At 36.8% G+C, this 20,723-nt stretch overlaps 1 protein-coding gene across 2 annotated transcripts; it reads left to right on the plus strand.

The window, feature by feature from the left end:
• Positions 1 to 13,295: 13,295 nt before the first annotated feature.
• LOC109169031 (inositol 2-dehydrogenase) lies at positions 13,296 to 15,163 on the plus strand. Of its 2 annotated transcripts, XM_019317930.1 has the most exons (7): positions 13,296 to 13,409; positions 13,486 to 13,707; positions 13,879 to 14,214; positions 14,305 to 14,469; positions 14,543 to 14,677; positions 14,759 to 14,856; positions 14,945 to 15,163. In XM_019317930.1, exons 2-7 carry the CDS (start codon positions 13,531 to 13,533, stop codon positions 15,135 to 15,137), a joined length of 1,104 nt encoding a protein of 367 aa, XP_019173475.1. In that variant the 5' UTR covers positions 13,296 to 13,409; positions 13,486 to 13,530; the 3' UTR covers positions 15,138 to 15,163. The 2 variants fall into 2 exon arrangements, with proteins under 2 accessions (XP_019173475.1, XP_019173474.1); XM_019317929.1 differs by having other exon boundaries at positions 13,296 to 13,707.
• The last annotated feature ends 5,560 nt before the right edge of the window (positions 15,164 to 20,723 follow it).

Here is a 20,723-nt window from a genome sequence, read left to right on the forward strand (position 1 = left end):
GCTGGCCCGATTGACATCCCTAGTTTCTACGACATGACGATTCCTGCGCTCCACACGGCCATTTTTGTTCGTGTGTATGCGGGCAGGATGTCGTGTGTTGGATACCTGCGGCTGCAAAAACCGTACCTAATTTAACATATTCAGCTCCCATATCCGATTGGATACATTTAATCGAACGGGAAAACTGTTTTTCCACTAGAGTACGAAACTTGGCGAATATAGGATAAATGTCGGACTTGAGGCGCATGGGATAAATCCACATGAACCAGGAGAAGTCGTCGACAAACAAAACGAAATATTTATGCCCATCGACTGTAGGGATGGAAGATGGTCCCCATATGTCCGAAAAAATTAAATCTAAAACAAAACGACTGGAACTTTGAACTCGTGTCAACGGGAAGCGCGCAGACTTGCCCATCTGACACGGTATACATAGTTTATTCAACGAACTAACTGAACCTACTACTGGACAAACGGGAAGGATTTGCCTCAGGACACGATTATGGGGATGTCCAAGGCGTTCATGCTAAGTCTTCGGGGAGGCTTTAGCTGACAGGAAGGCAACCGGATTGGACAGATTTAGTGTGTACATCTCGCCCGAGCTAGGGCCCTTAAGTAGAATGCGTTGAGTAGTACGGTCCTTCACAACAAAATAAAGAGAGTGAAACTCAAAATATACATCATTGTCCTGGGTAAATTTTTGGACCGAAAGTAAAGATGCACGTAATTCAGGGACATATAATACGTGCTTTAGAAACAGAGACCGAGACGAGGAATTTAAAGACATTGAACCTGTGTTTTCAATCGGAAGACCATTTCCATCTCCCACTTGCAATGAATCCCCGCCAGTGTACTGATCTACTCCAGTAAGGCCATCGACAGTCGGTGTAGCGTGGGCATTGGCACCTGTGTCCGGCAGCCAAACGTTCGAGAAGGGGGCGGACGCATGGTCGTTTGGAGCATACGCCATGTGAGCTTGCGCATGAGACGGTCGAACACCCTGAGCTTGAGCTGGATGGTGATTACCTGCATCATCAAACCTCCGGTAACATGTGAGGGCGGTATGACCCGGTATATCGCAAATTTGGCAGCGCACGCCACCTCGTCCTCTCTGACCACGACCACGGCTCCCCCTGTGATTACGTCCGCGCCCCCGTCCACCGTCGTGCTTGTTTCTGGACAGCGACTGTTGAGCAAGTAAGGCGGACGAGTCTGGAGCTGCCGGTGCGGTTTCTTCTGGAAAGAGGTAGCTGTGGGTGTTCAGTAGGTCTGCAACCTCCGGGATGGTGAGCGGAGCTCGTTTGGTGGTGAGAGACGCCACTAGTGACCAGAATTCCGGGCGTAATCCCCGGAAAAGATGGAGATTGATTTCATCGAGTCCAATTGGTCTGCCGGTTTGCGCTAATTGTTCTACCAGAACCTGAGCACGTCCAAGGTAAGACGAGGTGGTCGAATCGCCCTGTTGGAGACCTTGTAGCTGCCTCAAGAGGCTGAGCGTCTGCGACCGAGATGTTGATCCCAAGGCAGTTTCGATCGCTCCCCACACACTTCTGGCAGTCGAGTGTCCGATGGCTAGGTAGAGGACTTCATCACCGAGGGAGGAGAACAGCATGCTAAGAATGGACTGGTCCTGTTGGACCCAGTCCGAATGCAACGGGTTGAGCACCGGGGCAGCCGCTGAGGTTGTCGCCGACGGAAGGAACTCCGGTGGGCACGGATGTGTGCCATCCATGAACCCGTATAAATTTTGTCCACGTAGAAACGGGACAAGCTACGCCCTCCAGAACAAGTAGTTCGTGGCCGTCAGCTTAATAGACACGTAATGGTGTGCCTGTTGGAGAACGGTAGGAGTTCAGCGCTCGGAGGGTGCCGCCACCTGAGCCGCTCCATTGTGACAAATATAATTGTGAAGGGATTAATTCATCGATTGAGAACAAACGATTACACGCTTATATACAAGAGTCTACCACCTAAATAGGTGGAGCAACTTAGGAAGACTAAAGACTCTAACAAAAATATAATAACAACCACTAATAATATAGCTGGTTTAATAATGATGTTAAACAAGTTGCCTGATCAATGGGGTTAACTTTGGTTTTGTAACGCGATCTGCGAATCGTGCAGCCCACGCACTAGCTCAGGAAGCCGTTTCCACGTCAGGTTGCGAGGAGTGGTTTGATATGCCTCCTCTTTATCTTGCTCAAATTCTTGCTTCTGGTTTAATGAATTAAAGTCTTTTGTCAAAAAAAAAAAACAAAAAAGAATTTGTTAAATTGTTGTAAATAAATATATGGGGAGGTATTATATTATATTATGATATGATAATACCTATATCAAACTATGTACTTAATGTATAGAGTAAATATCACCTATGGTCCCTGGAGTTTGGTGGCATCACCAACAATGGTCCCTAACTTTCGTAATTACCATCCATCATCCTCTGTTGCGAAAAGTTACCTTCGACCGTCCTTCCGTTACTTTTTCCCGTCTCGGCCGTCAAGTGTGAGGTTACTATAGTCATTTGTCTTATACGAAATCAAAGTCTCCTGTTTTTTCCGCTAAAGACAAAAACTTTATCTTTGGCTTTTAGCGCTATTTTGGTTGTTTCTTGCTGGAATCCCAGAGCACGTGGTTTTTGTCCAGCGAATAAAACGAAGGTCTCCGGCAACCTGACTTTGTCCGGAGCCGGGAAGAATCCCGGTGCCCCGTCGGTTGAGCCGTCTGTCTCAAGATCTTTGGGTTCGAAAGACACGTTCTCTAACGTCGGAGTTGCTCTTAGTGGGCGAAACAGTGTCCCTAAGCCTCCTACCCCCACCGTTGGGCCCTTCCACAACTCTAGGAAGCTTGAAGGTGATGAGTGCCGGATCAAGGAGTTTATCTCCATTAATGGCGCCGCGGTTCTTGGAGTGGACGATGTGCTCGAGTTTGAAGAGGAGAAAACATTCAGTCTTCTTGGTACGTTTGTCAGCCGTTTTCCGGGAATGCGTTCAGTGGTTGGTCTGGCTGAGTCGTGGGGCGTGAACTGCAAACCTGAGGCCCTCTTGAACGGGCATGTAATGTCCTGGCTTGGGAAGGAAGAAGATAGGGATGTTGTTCTTTCCGGTGGCTCCTATGATCTCTTTGGTAAGCGGCTCTTTCTTCATACTCCGCCGGAAAACTTCAGGCCGGGGTATGACAATTATAAACGTTTGCCAGTTTGGGTGAGGTTGCTGGGATTGCCGAAAACTTGCTGGCACGAGAATGCTCTTGGGAAGATTGCTTCATGTATTGGGAAGCCGTTGTACATGGATTGGTTTACGAAAGAGATGAAAAAGCTTGCGTTTTCCCGTTTCTTATTGGAAATTGATTGTTCTGTGGATCAACCCAATCACATTACTGTCAAACTCTCTAATGGCGTCTCATTTGATAAACTCATCACGTTTGAGAATCTGCCTCTGTTTTGCACTCACTGTGGAAGCATCAAACATGTTACTGAAGATTGTTCACTGAGTTCTGTTAGCAAAAATTTGAAGGATAAAGCAGAGGCTTGCACTGATGGTGTTCAACAAACTGCGTGCCCAGTTGTGGAGGACAACGCCATTGCTTCGTCTGGTAAGAACGACTGCTCGCCGGATAATGCCCAGGTTCCCCCGTTGGTTGTTGAACATGTTTGTGCGGATAAATCTCATGGTGTGTCGGAGGGTGTGGGCTGTTCCACGATGGGGATACCCGTGGTTCAAAGTCGAAGGAATCCGGTGCTAATGGTAATGATGTGCCACTGGAAAATGATTCCTGCATTGGTGATTCTACGTGTGAGAACCAACCCGTTGATGCGTTTGGGGTCAGGAATATTTATGGTACTTCGGGCACAAGCAAGCAGAATATAACAAAAAGGAAGAAGAAGAAGGTGGCAGGCGGAGGCAAAGACTGTTCTGCCGGGGGAGCTTCTCTCCGATGGATTTTTAACTCTCCTATATGTGTTTGCTTCTTGTTGCTTTAATTTTCTGATGTTTTTTACTGTGTCTGTGCCTCTGTGGGTTCTTCGGCGAGTTTTTGTTCGCTTGGAACAGTTTGCTTGTCGTTTTTCCGGCAGAAACAGTGCCTCCGATGTTTTTCCCGTCGTTGGCTTGCTTCTTGTAGGTTGGTGGTGGCCCTGTGTTCTTTGTCTTGGTTTCCGGCAAAAAATTTGTTTGGTTTTTGGTGGTTCTGATTGTTGCAACATGCTTCTCGTTTTTCCGGTGAGAATGGGTGGCCAGATTCCCTTCCAGTCGTCATCGTTTGCTGGAAGGTTCATGCTTAGTCGCTGGAGCCTTTGATTTTCTATTTAAAAAAAAAATAAAAGCGTCAAATGACTATACTAACTTGACATATAAAGGCCAAATGACTATAGTAACCTCACACTTGACGGCCAAGACAGGAAGAAGTAACGGAAGGATGGTAGAAGGTAACTTTTCGCAACTCGGTAGATGACGGATGGTAATTACGGAAGAAAGGGACCATTGTTGGTGATGCCATCAAACTCGAGGGACCTTAGGTGGTATTTACTCTAATGTATATATTGGAATGAATGATGATTAACAAAAAAGATGGATTATTCTCCCTGTATTTTTTTATCTCTTTCTTTACTCTATTGCTTTCCTGAGATGTAAACGATATTCACACGAGGATACGTACTGTTTCACAACAAGTTATCACAAGTTCTCTGTATATCCTCGATGAACAAAGGTCTGAGCTCCGGCTTCTTCTACTTCTCCCCGCAAACGAGACTGAGAGATACATATACCCTGGCTTCCTCCAATCCTGCTTACGAACCAGGCGGAGGGATATGTAGAGATGTTAGGGATTTCGTACGAAAAGTTGTTTCTATTGCTTGGAGCTACTGCCTTAACGGGACCTAAGGACCTTCCGAGCGTGCTATTATTGGCTATGTTCAAATGTTCTACGGTCAATTTGAAAGTGCCATGCAACAAACTCAAATCAAGCTCGACAGATACATAAAGAACTTCAATATACAATTGCTCAATTAGAAGCTACATAAAACATGAAATCCCAACTACCTCTTTCATGAATCCTGGCCCATTAACCACAAGACTAGTAGACAACATTATAAAGTATAGGAGGAATTGATGAATTGCATTAATCACACTGCATATATATATATATATATATATATATATATATATATATATATAGAGAGAGAGAGAGAGAGAGAGAGAGAGAGAGAGAGAGAGAGTTCTACAGAGAAGTTACAACAAACAGCACAACAGAAGGGTATTAAATAGAAATAACAAACCTAGTAAAAGGACGAGGTAGGAGTGACAATATCTTGCTGCACCAGGACAAGACCTATAGCCGGAAGGGGGGAGGACGCGCGACGATGGAGTTGAAATGGCAGGAGTGGACGCCAGCGACAGGGGAAGGCACGGGAGTAGATATGGCTAGGGATTTGTAGGGAAATTCTGAAGGAACAAACGTAACATTCCCAGAAAGAAAAAGTCTTTTTGTACTGAGATCGTAACATTTGTAAACAGATTGTGAACTTGAATAACATAGAAAAATGCATGGAGATGATTTAGGCTCAAGTTTACGAGACCTGTAGTGATAGGTCTCGTTAACCTTTTTTTAAGGCTGATGAGACCCACAAGACTTATTAGTAGATCTCGTTAAATGTTAAACGTTATCTTTATTGTTTGTTCAAATTTTTTTTTTAATGTGTTAACATCGCCGGTATAATACTAGACACACAAGTGGGACTTATACGAGACACGCAAGTCCCACTTGTGTTTCTAGTAGCCGGACAGTACTCACGGGTGACGTAGGAGAAACGCAACTCGGACATACATTTCTCGTGTTATACGAGAGACTCATGTCCTACTTGCGTTTCTTGTATACAATATGACAAACCTGAGTAGCACTTGTGTTTGGTAACGTAGGAGAAACGCAACTCGGACATACGTTTCTTGTAAAATTTTAAGAAACACATTTGTAACTTGCGTTTCTGACAAAAAAAACTCAAGTCTCAAATGAGTTTTTCCTTTTCTTGTACTAGTTTCAAAAGTTTCTCATTCTTGTTCATGAAAATTTGTCATTTAAATCAAAAACCCTATATATGGGGCGTTTGAGGTGGGTCCCTTCCAAGTATGAGCCTGGGCTCAAGACTTATGCCTGTTTCGTAAAATAATTAGTCTATAGGTGGTCAATTTTGACTTATTTGACCACTATTAATTATTTGGCTTGGTTTAAAAATCAATATAAGTGTTTGGTTAATTAGCTTTTTGTACTCTAAAATGCTAAAATTCAAAAAGCTACTCAAATCAAAATTTTCAATTAGCTTTTTGAAAAAAGAAATTGAGTGAATTCCATTTTTGGTCCTATTGTTATAGGGGTTTTTCCAATTTTAGTCCACCATAATTATTTTTGTCACATTGCGTCCACTATTATTAAAAGTGTTCCAATTTTAGTCCATTTTTAGATTTTTCGTGGACTAAAATTGGAACACTTTTAATAATAGTGGACGCAATGTGACAAAAATAATTATGGTTGACTAAAATTGGAATGACCCCTATAATAGTAGGACCAAAAATGAAATTCACTCATAATTATACCAAACAACTATAAGCTAACAGCTAATTTATCAATCATCTTTCTACAATCAGCTAATGTTATCAACTAGTTATACTCTCTAATTAACCCAATCAACTAACAGCTAACAGTCATTTACCAAACATGCCTTAGTCTAATCAAGTCTCAATTCTCGATTAGAGTCGTAAGAAAATAAAATAGGTTGTTATTATCAACTGATCTAAGGCATGTAGTTATAACTTCTTAGATTATAACTCCAAGGTCTTGACAAAGTACCTGTTGTCATCCACTTGTAATAGTTGCATACTTGCATTGGCTTAGTTTGTAATTGTTAGATTCCATTAACTTGTATAATTATTCCTTCGTTCTGTTATACGAGGAACCAAACTCTTATTCCACATCAATATATACTATCTCTCGACATTCCTTGTGTAACTTGAGCAATTCATTCTCTTTTACACTTGCAATTCTTACCCCTCATATTGAATTTATCAATCATGTTATACAAATTATACTGTATACAATGGTCCACATTACGAGTTTGATCATTAATAAATATATTTTTAGTATATTGAATATTTATTTTTAATATATATTAAATTAAATTTTAAGTAGTATACTAAAGATGGACTTACAATACACTAAAAATGAACTTTAAAAATAATCGAATCTGTAGTATACTAAAATTGAACATTTAATATATTAAAGCTAGATGGATATATGTATACTATTGGTCTAACTTATAATGTAGATCATAGTGTCTGATATAAAAATGTAGATTGTAGTGCTGTGCCTAAAATGTAGTGCATTGCAATTTGGCGTGGCTGTGCAGTCCATATTTTCTTTTTTATTTGTTTTTATTTTTAAAGTACAAATAGTAATTGTAAGGTTTTAATTGTTGTAATGCTTTAAAGTACTATTCATTGTAGTTTTTTTTTTTGGGTGTACACTTTTGGCCATGCTGTGTATTTTTGTTTTTAATAATAAATTTAAATATTATATTATATTATATTATATTTTGAGAGTAAATTTTAATTGCATGAATATATAGAAAATAGTGGTGGATTGCAAATATGCGGATAGTTAGAGCGGATCTGTGCAGGGGGTGTCGGGGTGGGGGGAAATGGGTGTAGATTGTCCACCCTCCTCTACCCCACCCCTTTTATATATGTGTGTGTGTGTGCACGTGCATGTGTACACTAGAGATGTTTTAATAGAAGTAGATAATAAAATATAGTACAAAAAAGAATAGCAAAGGTTGAGGTAATTTGGTTTGGTAATAGCCATCTTGTTGGGTTAAAAAGGTTTAGGGATCAAAACTTTTTGAACACATTTTAATTGTAATTTATTTTTTATATTAATTATGAGATTTATAATGTGTTATGTGTGGTAATAATTATTTAATTTGATGAATTAATTGATACAAAATATGTTTTGTAATTCAATTATGAAAAATATTTTAAACGAAAATCATTTTTTATCAACTATCTAGTCAATATAGTTTAGAAGCTTCAATTGTGCATCTATCATATTCAAATTAATCTAGAAATACATAGAGTTTATCTAATTAAAATAATCTTTTATGAATATCATATTAATAGAAGGGTCGTTAATACGTGAGCCAATGTTGGTTTAGACACACTGTAGTGTCTGACGCACGGTGCACGATATAATTTCCTTAATAGAAATGATATGTGATTTTTTCAAAAAATTTCATATTTTATTATAAGTACTTTTATCGCGTTTTAAATTTTGTAAATTTTCACCCGCTTAACAGTATTTTAATTTTAGATCCGCTAGATATAGTAATAAATTTGCTTTTAAAAATGAGAAAATCGCAAAGATAAACATAAACATAGACCTTATATAGCAAGCTTGTCCCGCTAAGTTTGGACCACGTATAATGATATAATTGATGGTCAATCATATCACGTTATAGTATTAAATTTGAATTAAATATTGTATTGGATGAGGAGAATGAGGCAGTTCTTTGTGTAGTGTCCAAGTCGGCAAGTCCCCATGTTTGAAGTGGTTGAATGGATTAGGAGGGATGACTCACTTGTTTGTCACCGTGCACCAAGTGGATGGCTGATTGCTTCAATAATTAAAATTGTGGAAATTATTATTTTCTTTATTCCACCACCGTAATCATCTAATATTCTTCTCATCTTTTAAGTGGGATTCAGGGAATTGCTTTTTGTTGAATATGTATGTCACATGTAAAAAGTCTTAGTATATACTCCTATATGAAAAATGTGAAACGGAATACGTGATAATTTTAAAAATTGTAGAACACAAAATATGCCGAGTCAAACTAATTTGGTTGGCATGAGTGGTCATGCATTCTCATTCCTTAAGAAAGGTCGGGAGTTCAAATCTCCTCTCGTATAGGAAAATTAATCTGGCCAATATTTCTCCTCTTAATGGAGATTAGTACGAGTTTAAAAGTGCCTCCTCCAGCAATTATATCGTGGTCCACATCGGCCCTTAACGGAGTTCGACATATTATTTTAATATTACACCACGTCGGCCCTTAACGGAGTTCGACATATTATTTTAATATTATCAAATGAAACTGTAATTGAATTGAAATGAAACTATAGTTGTTTTTATATTATCAAATGAAAGTGTACGTAATTGAATTGAAATGAAACTATAGTTGTGTTGAAATGAAACTGCAGTGTATATAAAATAAAATGAAACTAAATAACAATTTCACATATTTGAGTGTATATTGTCCAATGAAACTGTAGTTATATCGAAATAATACTATAATTATGTTGTAATGAAACTATACTGTATATAAAATGAAACTGAATAACAGTTTCACATATTTGAGTTTATAATGTCGAATGAAACTGTAGTTATATTGAAATGAAACTGCATGGTGTATATAAAATGAAACTGAATAACAGTTTCACATATTTGAGTGTGTATTGTACAATGAAATTGTAGTTATATCGCAATGATACTATAATTGTACATGTGTTGTAATAAAACTATAGTGTATATAAAATAAAACAGAATAACAGTTTCATATATTTGGCTGTATAATGTCGAATGAAAATATAGTTGTTTTGAAATGAAACTACAGTGTATATAAAATGAAACTGAATATATTATACAAATAGAGCTACTTTAGGCGGAACGGCACAGAACGAGTGTCGTTTCTTTTCATTAAAATTTATACAATAAATCTTATACTACAGTAGTACCTTATTAGCATTAGCTAGTCTGTATTTTTCATATGGAAACATGTTCTCACTTGAAATATATATTAAAAAGAATATTACAAATATACTGTCTATTATTATTATTATTATTATTATTATTATTATTATTATTATTATTATTATTATTATTATTATTATTATTTTGTTAGACCATGAGAAGAAATGACACCTGTTCCACGCCGTTTCACATAAAGTAGCTCTGTTTGTATAACATATTCAATTTCATTTTATATACACTGTAGTTTCATTTCAACACAACTACAGTTTCATTTCGATATAACTACTCTTTCATTCGACATTATACACTCAAATATGTGAAACTGTTATTCTGTTTCATTTTATATAAACTATAGTTTCATTACAACACAACTACAATATCATTTCGATATAACTACAGTTTTATTGTACAATATACACTCAAACATGTGAAACTGTTATTCCGTTTCATTTTATATACACTGCAGTTTCATTATATTTCTACACAACTACAGTTTTATTTCAATATATATAACTATAGTTTCATTCAACATTATAATCTCAAATATGTGAAACTGTTATTCAGTTTCATATTATATATACACTATAGTTTAATTACAACATAACTATAGTATCATTTCGATATAACTACAGTTTCATTGGATAATATACACTCAAATATGTGAAACTATTATGCAGTTTCATTTTATATACACTGCAGTTTCATTTTAACACAACTATAGTTTCATTTCAATTCAATTACAGTTTAATTTGATAATATAAAAACAATAAGTGAGACAGTTTGAAAATCATTCTAAACTTTTTTTTTTTTGAAAGGAAAAACTTCATTTAAAACTCAATAGAGTAATTGTTCAATACAAGATGAAATGGTAGAAAAGCAACAAGAATGACCAGAAAAAAAACTAGCTGCTCTAGCTAAGGCATGAACACAATTGTTCGTTGATCGAGGGATAAACTCAATAGACACTGCTTCAAAGTGTCGTTTCAGAACCTGACATTGATTGATAATGTTTCATGCATAGGATGTATCCAGGAGATTTTGATTAATGAACCTGCATACTATATATATATATATATATATATATATATATATATATATATATATATATATATATATATATATATATATATTGGATCCGGTGAGGTTACCTTTGTCAAGCGAGGTGGTGAGGCTTGATCTGGTGCGTTTATTTGAGTTTTTGGATGGATTAGATTTGGTTGAATATAATGCCTTTTGCGTGTGATTTATTTGCATGTGGGTGTTGTTGTCTTTTTGGTAGTGTCTTAATTAGGGTGTAATAATTAATTAGCAGATTTTATGGGCTTGTGCACTACTTAATTATGGTATTGTATCGGGTGTGTGCAATTTGTTTCCCCGTGTGTGCATTTGGCTTCAATTCTTTGTTATGCTGTGTGTGCAATTTGTTTTCCCGTGTGTGCGTTTGGCTTAAATTCTTTGTTATGACGGGTATGATCAATCAGCAGTATGGTTGTGGTTTTTGTTGCATGTTGATTCCGTTATTCAATTTAAAAATTAATGAACAGAAGTTTGTGTTGTGTTATGAAGTTTTTCTGTGTGCATTTTATGTGTTCGGCTTGTGCGTTGGGTCACAAATAGGTTCAATTTTCAGGCCAAATATCTCTTATTTGGACTGTCAACTAGAATTGAGGCAAACTTTTACCATATTTTTATAGCTTGGTTTTTGTTTTTTTACGTAAAGCAATTTTGGTATGTGTATTTTAATTGTAACATGTTATGATCTATTAACTTTTGGTGTGTTGTTATTTTATATATTTATTTGGTGCTTTTTGTTGTTGTGGTCTGTGCGATTGGGGTTTACAAGGGGTTTTTTTTTTTTTTTTTTTTTTTTTTTTTTTTTTTTTTTTTGGGTTTAAAAGTTACACTGGATTCTAGTAGGCCTGACGTTTGTTCGGTTTAGTTTTTGAGCTTGTGCGTTGGGTTCTTAACTCAACGCACCGACTTAACTAAATGGCTGCACAGGCAGAACATAACCCATAACACACTTCTATTAAGGTTGCACATACCTCTTTCCGGTTGCACCTTCATTGTTGAGGAGATATCCCACCGCAAAATACTATTGCTGAGTACAAATGTTTAAATACAACTCACACTCTATCAACAATAATTTATAACCGTAAATATATTATTCAACACCATAATTAGTTGATCCTTAGCATGGAATATATTCCAATCTATTCCTAACCATATATAGCTCTAATATTACAATTACTTATACACCCTTATGCATAGACTACTATCATAGATGGAAAATAAATCTCTTTCAATCTCACCCTTTGATATGTTATGATTTAATTGATGAGATGAGGCCCCATTATCTCACCCATCTAAGTGACCTCATGGGATCCGAAGCCTAATATATATATATATATATATATATATATATATATATATATATATATATATATATATATATATATATATATATATATATATGGTAAGGTTCCAGTGAGAACATGTGCTTAGGTGAGAACGTGAGAACACATCACGTGCATCCATCTAATATTTTTTAATGGTTTAGATTAGATTAAGTGTGTGCAAACGCGCACTAAATGTGTGCAAACGCGATTTAGTGTGTTTGCACACATTTAATGCGCGTTCGCACATACTTAATCTAATCTAGAACATTAAAAAATATTAGATGGATGCACATGATGTGTTCTCACGTTCTCACCTACGCACATGTTCTCATATGATCCTAAGTCTATATATATATATATATATATATATATATATATATATATATATATATATACACACACACACACACACACACACACACACACACACACACACAAAATTTGAAATTAACGCATATATATACACAAATTTCAAAACAAAAAAGGATAAATCAGTATACCTAACCTTGCACTGATACCAAATGAAAACTATTACAATAGGCATTGAATGATTTAACCAATACTTTTATCGGAAGCATTAAAATACTAATCTTATTCCATGAGAGATTGATGAAGCTTTTAGCCTTTTCTTCTTCCCAGCTCCTTTTTTCAGGTTTACAGAGTGTTTTTCCCTCTGGTCTTTCACGTTAAACTTTCACCGTGATAGGATAAGAAAATAGTCTATGCCCTATATATTGCGTGTTAAATCATAACTGGCATTTCAATATTAATCATTGGAATTATAGCAATAATGTGCCATAAACCTATACAATTAAATAGGCTTAAATAGTCTCATTTGAAAGTTAGGGAAGAAAATAATAACCCCTGATTGTACATATTTTATTGACATTACCTATCACAATAAAATTTTCATTGTTCAAATCACTTAATACATGAGCCACAATACCATTAGAATAAAATATTCTAACATATAATAATAACAACAATGTTTTATTAGTAGACCGAAAATAAGTAATCTGTCTCGATCAGATCCTAATTGTGGATGCTTGTCTGGTTTAATTGAGTAGAATATCCAAGAATCGGAGCCGCCAGCGGAGTATAATGTCTAGGTGCAATGTACCTAGGGAGCGGATTTGGGAATCGGAAAGTGATATGGTACGATATGATTCAAAAGTAACCTACGCTCATTCTCGTCTTTTATAACACACACACAACGGGGTCACGAAGAACTCGCTACGAAAGAACAGGGGCTAGCCGTCGTCTAACAACGTAGGAGAATTGAGAAACGAACGAGTTAACTATTCCTTCTCCGATCGATCGATCAGATCATAGTATTCCAATGGCGGCGACGATCAAGTACGGGATCATCGGCGTCGGAATGATGGGAAGGGAGCATCTCATCAACCTCTACCATCTCAGAGCAGAAGGCGTAGCCGTCGTGTGCATTGCCGACCCACACGTCCCTTCCCAACAACATGCCCAGAAGCTGGCGCTCTCCTTCGACTGGCCTATCCAGGTATTCAATTCAATTCTCACCCGGCCCCGGTTAAACAAGAAACAATAATAATGATAGAAAGGTGAAGACAAGATTTACGTGATGACATATATTTATAGGCAGACAAACTCATATTCTTAATCCCTATATGAGACAAGCTCAACAAATTGGTACATGGTTAATTTGGTGAAGGTGTTTTCCGGGCACAAGCAGCTGCTGGAGAGTGGGCTGTGCGATGTGGTGATTGTTTCCAGTCCAAACATGACTCATTACCAGATTCTAATGGACATTCTGAACCACCCCAAACCCCATCACGTTCTGGTGGAGAAGCCTCTTTGCACGTCAGTTCAACACTGTAAACATGTACTGGAAGCCGCTAGGCAGAGATCAGATATGTTGGTTCAAGTCGGGCTGGAGTATAGGTACATGCCGCCTGTGGCTAAACTCATAAATCTGGTAAAAACTGGATCTTTAGGACGTGTGAAGATGGTGGCTATCCGAGAACACCGTTTTCCATTTCTTGTCAAGGTAAGCTAAAACGAAATAAATTTCAATTTCAGACAATCCCCGAATATCTAATATGCCATGAATCATTTGGAGTGACATATATATTGACAGGTAAACAATTGGAACCGGTTTAATTGCAACACCGGAGGCACTCTGGTTGAGAAATGCTGCCACTTCTTTGACCTTATGAGGCTGTTTGTGGGTGCGAATCCTGTTCGTGTTATGGCTTCCGGGGCTATGGACGTGAATCACAAAGACGAAGTATATGATGGGAAGGTATATATGTTAAGAGGAATCGAGAAGAAAAAAAACGAATTTACTATAGTACTAATTAATTAATTTGTTACAGGTGCCAGATATAATAGATAACGCTTATGTTATAGTGGAATTCGATAATGGATCCCGGGGCATGCTTGACCTGTGTATGTTCGCGGAAGGGAGTAAAAACGAACAAGAAATATCTGTTGCAGGTGATATTGGCAAGGTAAGAAAATAAACTAATACTGTTTTACATAGTACAATTTCTTTACTCAATACTGATTGCTTTAGTTTGCATATTTTACAGGGTGAAGCCTTTGTCCCTGAAAGTATAGTCCGGTGGGGCAAACGAGAGGATGGTCGCGACGGTGTCCAAACCATAAACATTAAGGATGATCGAATCAAGTAATTATAGTCATTCCTAGCCTCTGTTATGTTTAGTTTGGCCTGTTGGATCATATTTAATTTTTAACAAATTTGGTTGGTCCGACAGGTATGACGGTTTGCATCATGGTTCTAGCTATTTGGAGCACCTTCAGTTCTTGGGTGCAATCAGGGAGGAAGGGAGAAGAGCTCCGGCCGTGGGTTTAGATGATGGGTTGATTTCTGTAGCTATAGGAGTGGCTGCTCAGCTCTCAATTGAGAAGGGCAGATTTGTTGCCATCAAGGAGGTTCTAAGTGTCTAAGAAACTCAATCATGTCTTCTATTATTGGCCCTATTTGGTAAAATAGTTGGTCAATTTTGGAGTATTTGATCACTATTAGTTGTTTGACTTGGTTAAAAAATCAATATAAATGTTTGATTAATTAACTTTTTGTAATTTCAAAATGTTAAAAATTTAAAAAACTACTCAAAACAATTTTTTTAATTAGCCTTTTGAAAAAATAAATTATACCCAACAACTATCAACTAATAGCTAATTTAGCAAATATATTTTTACAATCAGCTAATGTTATTAACTCAACCAGCTAGCAGTTAACCCTTTACCAAACCGTGTTACTCCCTATGTTATTTTACCAAATGGATGGCTGTCCATTGTTCTCTCTCTGCACTATCCCTGGTCGCATGCAGTATAAATATATGTTGATGGAGGCCATAGGCCTCCGTTTTCTCTCTGCAGTATTGCCAGTCTTCAGTCTATAGTCCCAATGTTGGATAATTGGCTAAATAAATGAAGCCGCCACATACTACTTCCAGATAAGCAGATAATACAAACTCTAAATTAAATGGCAGATTGGCAGGCAACTCATTGCCCAATTTCAAATGGAAGTAAATTGCAGGTGATAGGGTAAGCAATCAATTGTCTGCCAACATCCATAATTAGCCGCACCAGCTACGAAACAAAATTTTTCCTCTCCACTGCTATTTTTGTCCAAAGATAAATCCAATTGCGGTTTGCTATTAAAGGTGAGGCAAATTATGCTGGGGGACCTTGGTCCACCTTATAAGTGGACCCAAATCCAAAACATGTGTATGGAATAACGGTGCCGTTAGTATCACCACTCAACTAATGATATTCTTTTTTTATAAATATAGAGTTCAAAAATTATTTTATACTGTTGAATATAGAGTTCTATAATTGTGAATATAGAGTTATGAAATTGTACATATAGAATTATGAAATTGTAAATATAAAGTTATGCAATTGTGAATATAGAGTTCAAAAATTGTGAAAATAGAGTTCTGCAATTGTAAATATTGAGTTCTGTAATTTTGTATATTGAGATCTAAAATTGTGAATATTCAGTTCTAAAATTATGAATATAAAGTTCAAAAATTATGAATATAGAGGAACGAATTCCGAAGACAAACGACAAGTTAACGGTAAGGAAATATGCAATTTTTTTTTAAAATTCAGACGGCGTCGTTTTGCTCAAAACGATACCGTTGTTTTTTAGCCGGGTCCACCTTGCAAGGTGGACCTGGGTCCATGGCATAACAATTGTAAAGGTGATCACAATTCACAACTAAATTTAATACAAAATTGCGGCAAATTATTGTGTGGACCACAATGTGCACCATAACAAAAAGTACATTTTTAATATATTAAATGTACATTATTTTTGTACTGAATGTACATTATACAATATAATGTATACTCAGAACAAAAATAATGTACATCCCCTGAATACAATATACATTATTTTTGTATTGAATGTACATTATTTTTATACTGAATGTACATTATTTTACAGTAGACAAAATATGGTCCACACAACTTGTGTGGACCATGGTCCACCCAATAATGATTGCAAAATTGTGCACCCAAAAAAAATAAAAGAAAAAAAAAAGAAGACAAAATTAAGGTGTGTTTGGTTTATAAGTTTATACACTAGGGATGACAATTAAAATCATAATTAGTGTTTCGTTGACAACTTTTTAAAACACAACTATGTGATTTAATTATCCTTTCAATTAAAAATCTCATTTCCTAATTAAAAATAAATATGGGAAAAGGGTCAAATAGGCCCTCGAACTTTAGCTTAAAAGTCAATTAGGCTCCTAAACTTTTTAAAGGTGCAATTACACCCATCAACAATTCATTTAGGTGCAATGAAGCCCAAAATCAGGTTAACGACCTGCTATCGCAGGTCATTAGGGTTCAGGCCACCTTCTAACGAAATTTCCGGCAGGAAAAAAGTGACCGGCGACCGACCGACAAAATTTCCGGAAAAAAAAGTGACCAGCGACCGTTTGTCGGTCGCCGGTCACGGAGAATGTCATTTTTTTTTTTTGTCAAAAAATTCGTCGGAAGGTGGCCTGAACCCTAATGACCTGTGATAGCAGGTCATTAACATGATTTTGGGCTTCATTGCACCTAAATGAATTGTTGATGAGTGTAATTGCACATTTAAAAAGTTTATGGGCCTAATTGACTTTTAAGCTAAAGTTTAAAGGTCTATTTGACCCTTTTTCCAATAAATATTATTTCATCTTATAGGTAATATAATTTTTAAGTTTGGATTAGCGCTTTTAAATTTGAGAAAAGGGTCAAATAAGCCCCTAAACTTTACCTTAAAGGTCAATTAGCCCCCTAAACTTTAAAAAAGATCAGTTAAACACTCAAACATGTTAAATTTGGTCAATGAAGCCCAAAAACCGGTAAATGACCTGTTATTACCGGTCATTTTAATTCCGGCGACGAAATCCGGCCACCGGTGATAGATTCCGGCGATCGGCGAGATTTTCCGGCCGTCCGGTCATCTTTCATCGGAGAAGACGACCGGACGGCCAGAAAATCTCGACGGCCGCCGGAAAAATTCGCCGGTCGCCGGAATATGTCACCGGTGGCCGAATTTCGTCGCCGGAATTAAAATGACCTGTAATAACAGGTCATTTACCGGTTTTTGGGCTTCATTGACCAAATTTAACATGTTTGAGTGTTTAATTGACCTTTTTTAAAGTTTAGGGGGCTAATTGACCTTTAGGGTAATGTTTAGGGGTCTATTTGACCCTTTTCTTTTTAAATTTTTATTTTGATTTTTTGTTCATATTGGTGCTCTGGATGTCAATTGTCTTTTTTTTTTTTTTTTTTTTTTTTTTGGCATTTTTAAAACATTTATTTTTATTATATGTCATGTCATACATAATCAAACATCAATATTGATAATAATTTTAATTCTACCCTACTACCAAACATGTAAAATACTTCACCAAAACTAATTACCATTATCAAGTACTAGTATTTTCACCCGTGCATTGTACGGAATAGATTTGTTATAATACTTTAAAAGTATTTGGATCGATATACAAATATAAATTATAACAACGAAATGCAGTTAATGAAATGGGTTATATCGATTAAGTTTTCTAATGTTATCCTTGCTTGAATTCGAGTAAATAATTGCTCAATTACCAGTGCGATGCGCGTGCAATGTGCGTGAAATGCGCGTGTATCTCCCTCAGCTCATCCATCGCCTCCTACATCCTAACACTATTAGCCCTCATTTCTCCCTCAGTTCCTCCGATCTTCCTCAGCTCATCCATCGCCTCCTGCCACAGCTCCCCTTTCTCAGTACTTCCATTGCCTTATCCCACAGTTCCCCCTCAGCAATGTCAGAAATATTGGGATTATTTGGGATCAGAAATATTGACCAGTTGGGACAAAAAAAAATAATCGTTGGTGAAACTTGAAAGCATTTGACTATATTCTCGCACTCTCGTCTCCTTCGACCAACGACCATCTTCGTCCACCGCCGACTGGCCACCACGAGCACGAGGTCTACCAGTGTTCTACTCCTCTCAGTTCTTCCTCCATCGCCTTCTCCCACAGCTCCCCCTCGGCAAGGTCATGACACTCATCTTCAATGGCCGCATTCCCCTTCCATTCGCCGGATTTAGGGCTCAGAATCCCCTTCCCTTCGCTGGATTTAGGTTTCGGACTCCTGCAATATTGATGTAAGAATATATAGTTTTCCGATTCCCCCAATTACTTTCATCACCGCCTCATCCACCACTGCCGCCACCTCACCATTACCGTCATCGCCTACCTTCCCCTCCATGCCGCTTTTCCTTCCATCCCCACCCCCCATTCTTCGATTTCTTTAATAATCACGATTCCCAACCAACAACCCACTCTAGATCCCTGGTCAGATCTATCCCCTAGGTTGCCGCCGCCTCATCCTCTTCATCATAGCCAAACCCCTTTTTTGCTGCCCCTCAGCTCAATGAGCAGATAATTCTAGGTTTATCGGTGATGATTGTATTATTAAAGCAATTATTATGTTTTTGTTGTTGATTAATACATCTCTCTTTTTTGTTTTGTTTCCAAAATTTAGATGGATTGTTGCTGTATATTCGCAACAAATTTTATGTATGTTGTTTTAAATCACTTTTTTTTTTCTTTTAATTTTAAATGTATTTTGTGCCGGTCATTGTTTTTTATTTAAACCATTGCTTCATTGATATCAAAATGCTAAGTACAAAAGATCCAATAGTGGTGCCTTAACAATAAAGGCCCAAGCCTTAACCTACCAAACAAAAGAGCCAAAGCCCATTAAAACATGGTAATAAAATTCTACCAACCAACTAAATCAAGCAATCCAAATAACCCAACTTCATCCTCTTATATCGGCCCAAAATCAAGACAATTTTTTTTTTTTTTTTTGAATGCTACTAGCTCTATTACATTGTAGTATCTGTTCATATACTTTCTCAACCTACTGAAACACAAAGAGCCAATAACGCTTTCACTGAGGCTCGAAATCACAACCTTCCACTTGGAAGTCCACCCCGGATACCATTAGACCACATAGTCCTGGTCAAAATCAAGACAATTGATTCTTTATTTTTGGTAAGAAAAAGGGCCGAAGCCCCGGGGATTAATAAAATCTACTAAAAGTTACGCTGTTGGCATCACGAACCAAGAGCGGTTTGATGTCATCAGGAGGTTGATCGAGGATCGTTGTACCACTATAAAGACAATTGATTCTAAAAATATATAAATAAAAATATAAAGACATCCAATAAAAGCACTAATTAAAAGGGGATGATACCCTTATTTAAAAAAATATAAAATAAAAATAAAAATATAAAAGCACTAATTAAACATTTAAAGGGGATGAGAAGGAATAAGGGAATAAAAGGGAATGATACCCTTATTTTATTTGGATACGAGATTTTCAATTAAGTGAGTATTTGAAATCCGTTATATCGTGCACCGCGGTACATAATCGATTATGCACCGCGCGTCAAAACGACGCCGTTTCTGCAGTTATAACGGAGTGACACTACCGTGTGTCTAAACCGACACTGTCTCACGTATTATTTTTATATTATCAAATGAAACTGCAGTTATATCAAAATGATACTGTAGTTGTGGTGAAATGAAACTACAGTATTTCACATATTTGAGTGTATATTGTACGGTGAAGCTGTAATTATATTGAAATGATCATGTAGTTGTGTTTTAATGAAACTATAGTGTATATAAAATAAAATTAAATTACATTTTCACATATTTGAGTGTATAAATATTGAATGAAACTGTAGTTATATCGAAATGAAACTGTGGTTGTGTTCAACTGAAACTGCAGTTGACGGTAAGTATGCTATCGGAAATATAATATAAGAATAACAGTGGTTGTATTGCTAAGTGTCTAGTACAGAGTAAACAGCGTGTGTCTTAGTACAGAATATTGAACGTGTCTCCCTAGCTGAGGAGAAATCCTTTTTATATTAAGTCCTAACGATAATGTCATGATGAGACATAATGAGGAGTCTTTATTTCTATTTCTTCAATGAGCACAGTAAATAACATGTGGTAACGTTC

The sequence above is a fragment of the Ipomoea nil genome, unplaced genomic scaffold (assembly GCF_001879475.1).
Source record: "Ipomoea nil cultivar Tokyo-kokei standard unplaced genomic scaffold, Asagao_1.1 scaffold3245, whole genome shotgun sequence".
NCBI classification, from domain to species: Eukaryota; Viridiplantae; Streptophyta; class Magnoliopsida; order Solanales; family Convolvulaceae; genus Ipomoea; species Ipomoea nil.

Coding starts and splice junctions, on each gene's coding strand:
- LOC109169031 (XM_019317929.1), top strand. CDS start 13,531: ATGGCGGCGACGATCAAGTACGGGATCATCGGCGTCGGAATGATGGGA. Junction 14,215..14,304: donor GTTTTCCATTTCTTGTCAAG/GTAAGCTAAAAC, acceptor ATATATTGACAG/GTAAACAATTGGAACCGGTT. Junction 14,470..14,542: donor ACGAAGTATATGATGGGAAG/GTATATATGTTA, acceptor AATTTGTTACAG/GTGCCAGATATAATAGATAA.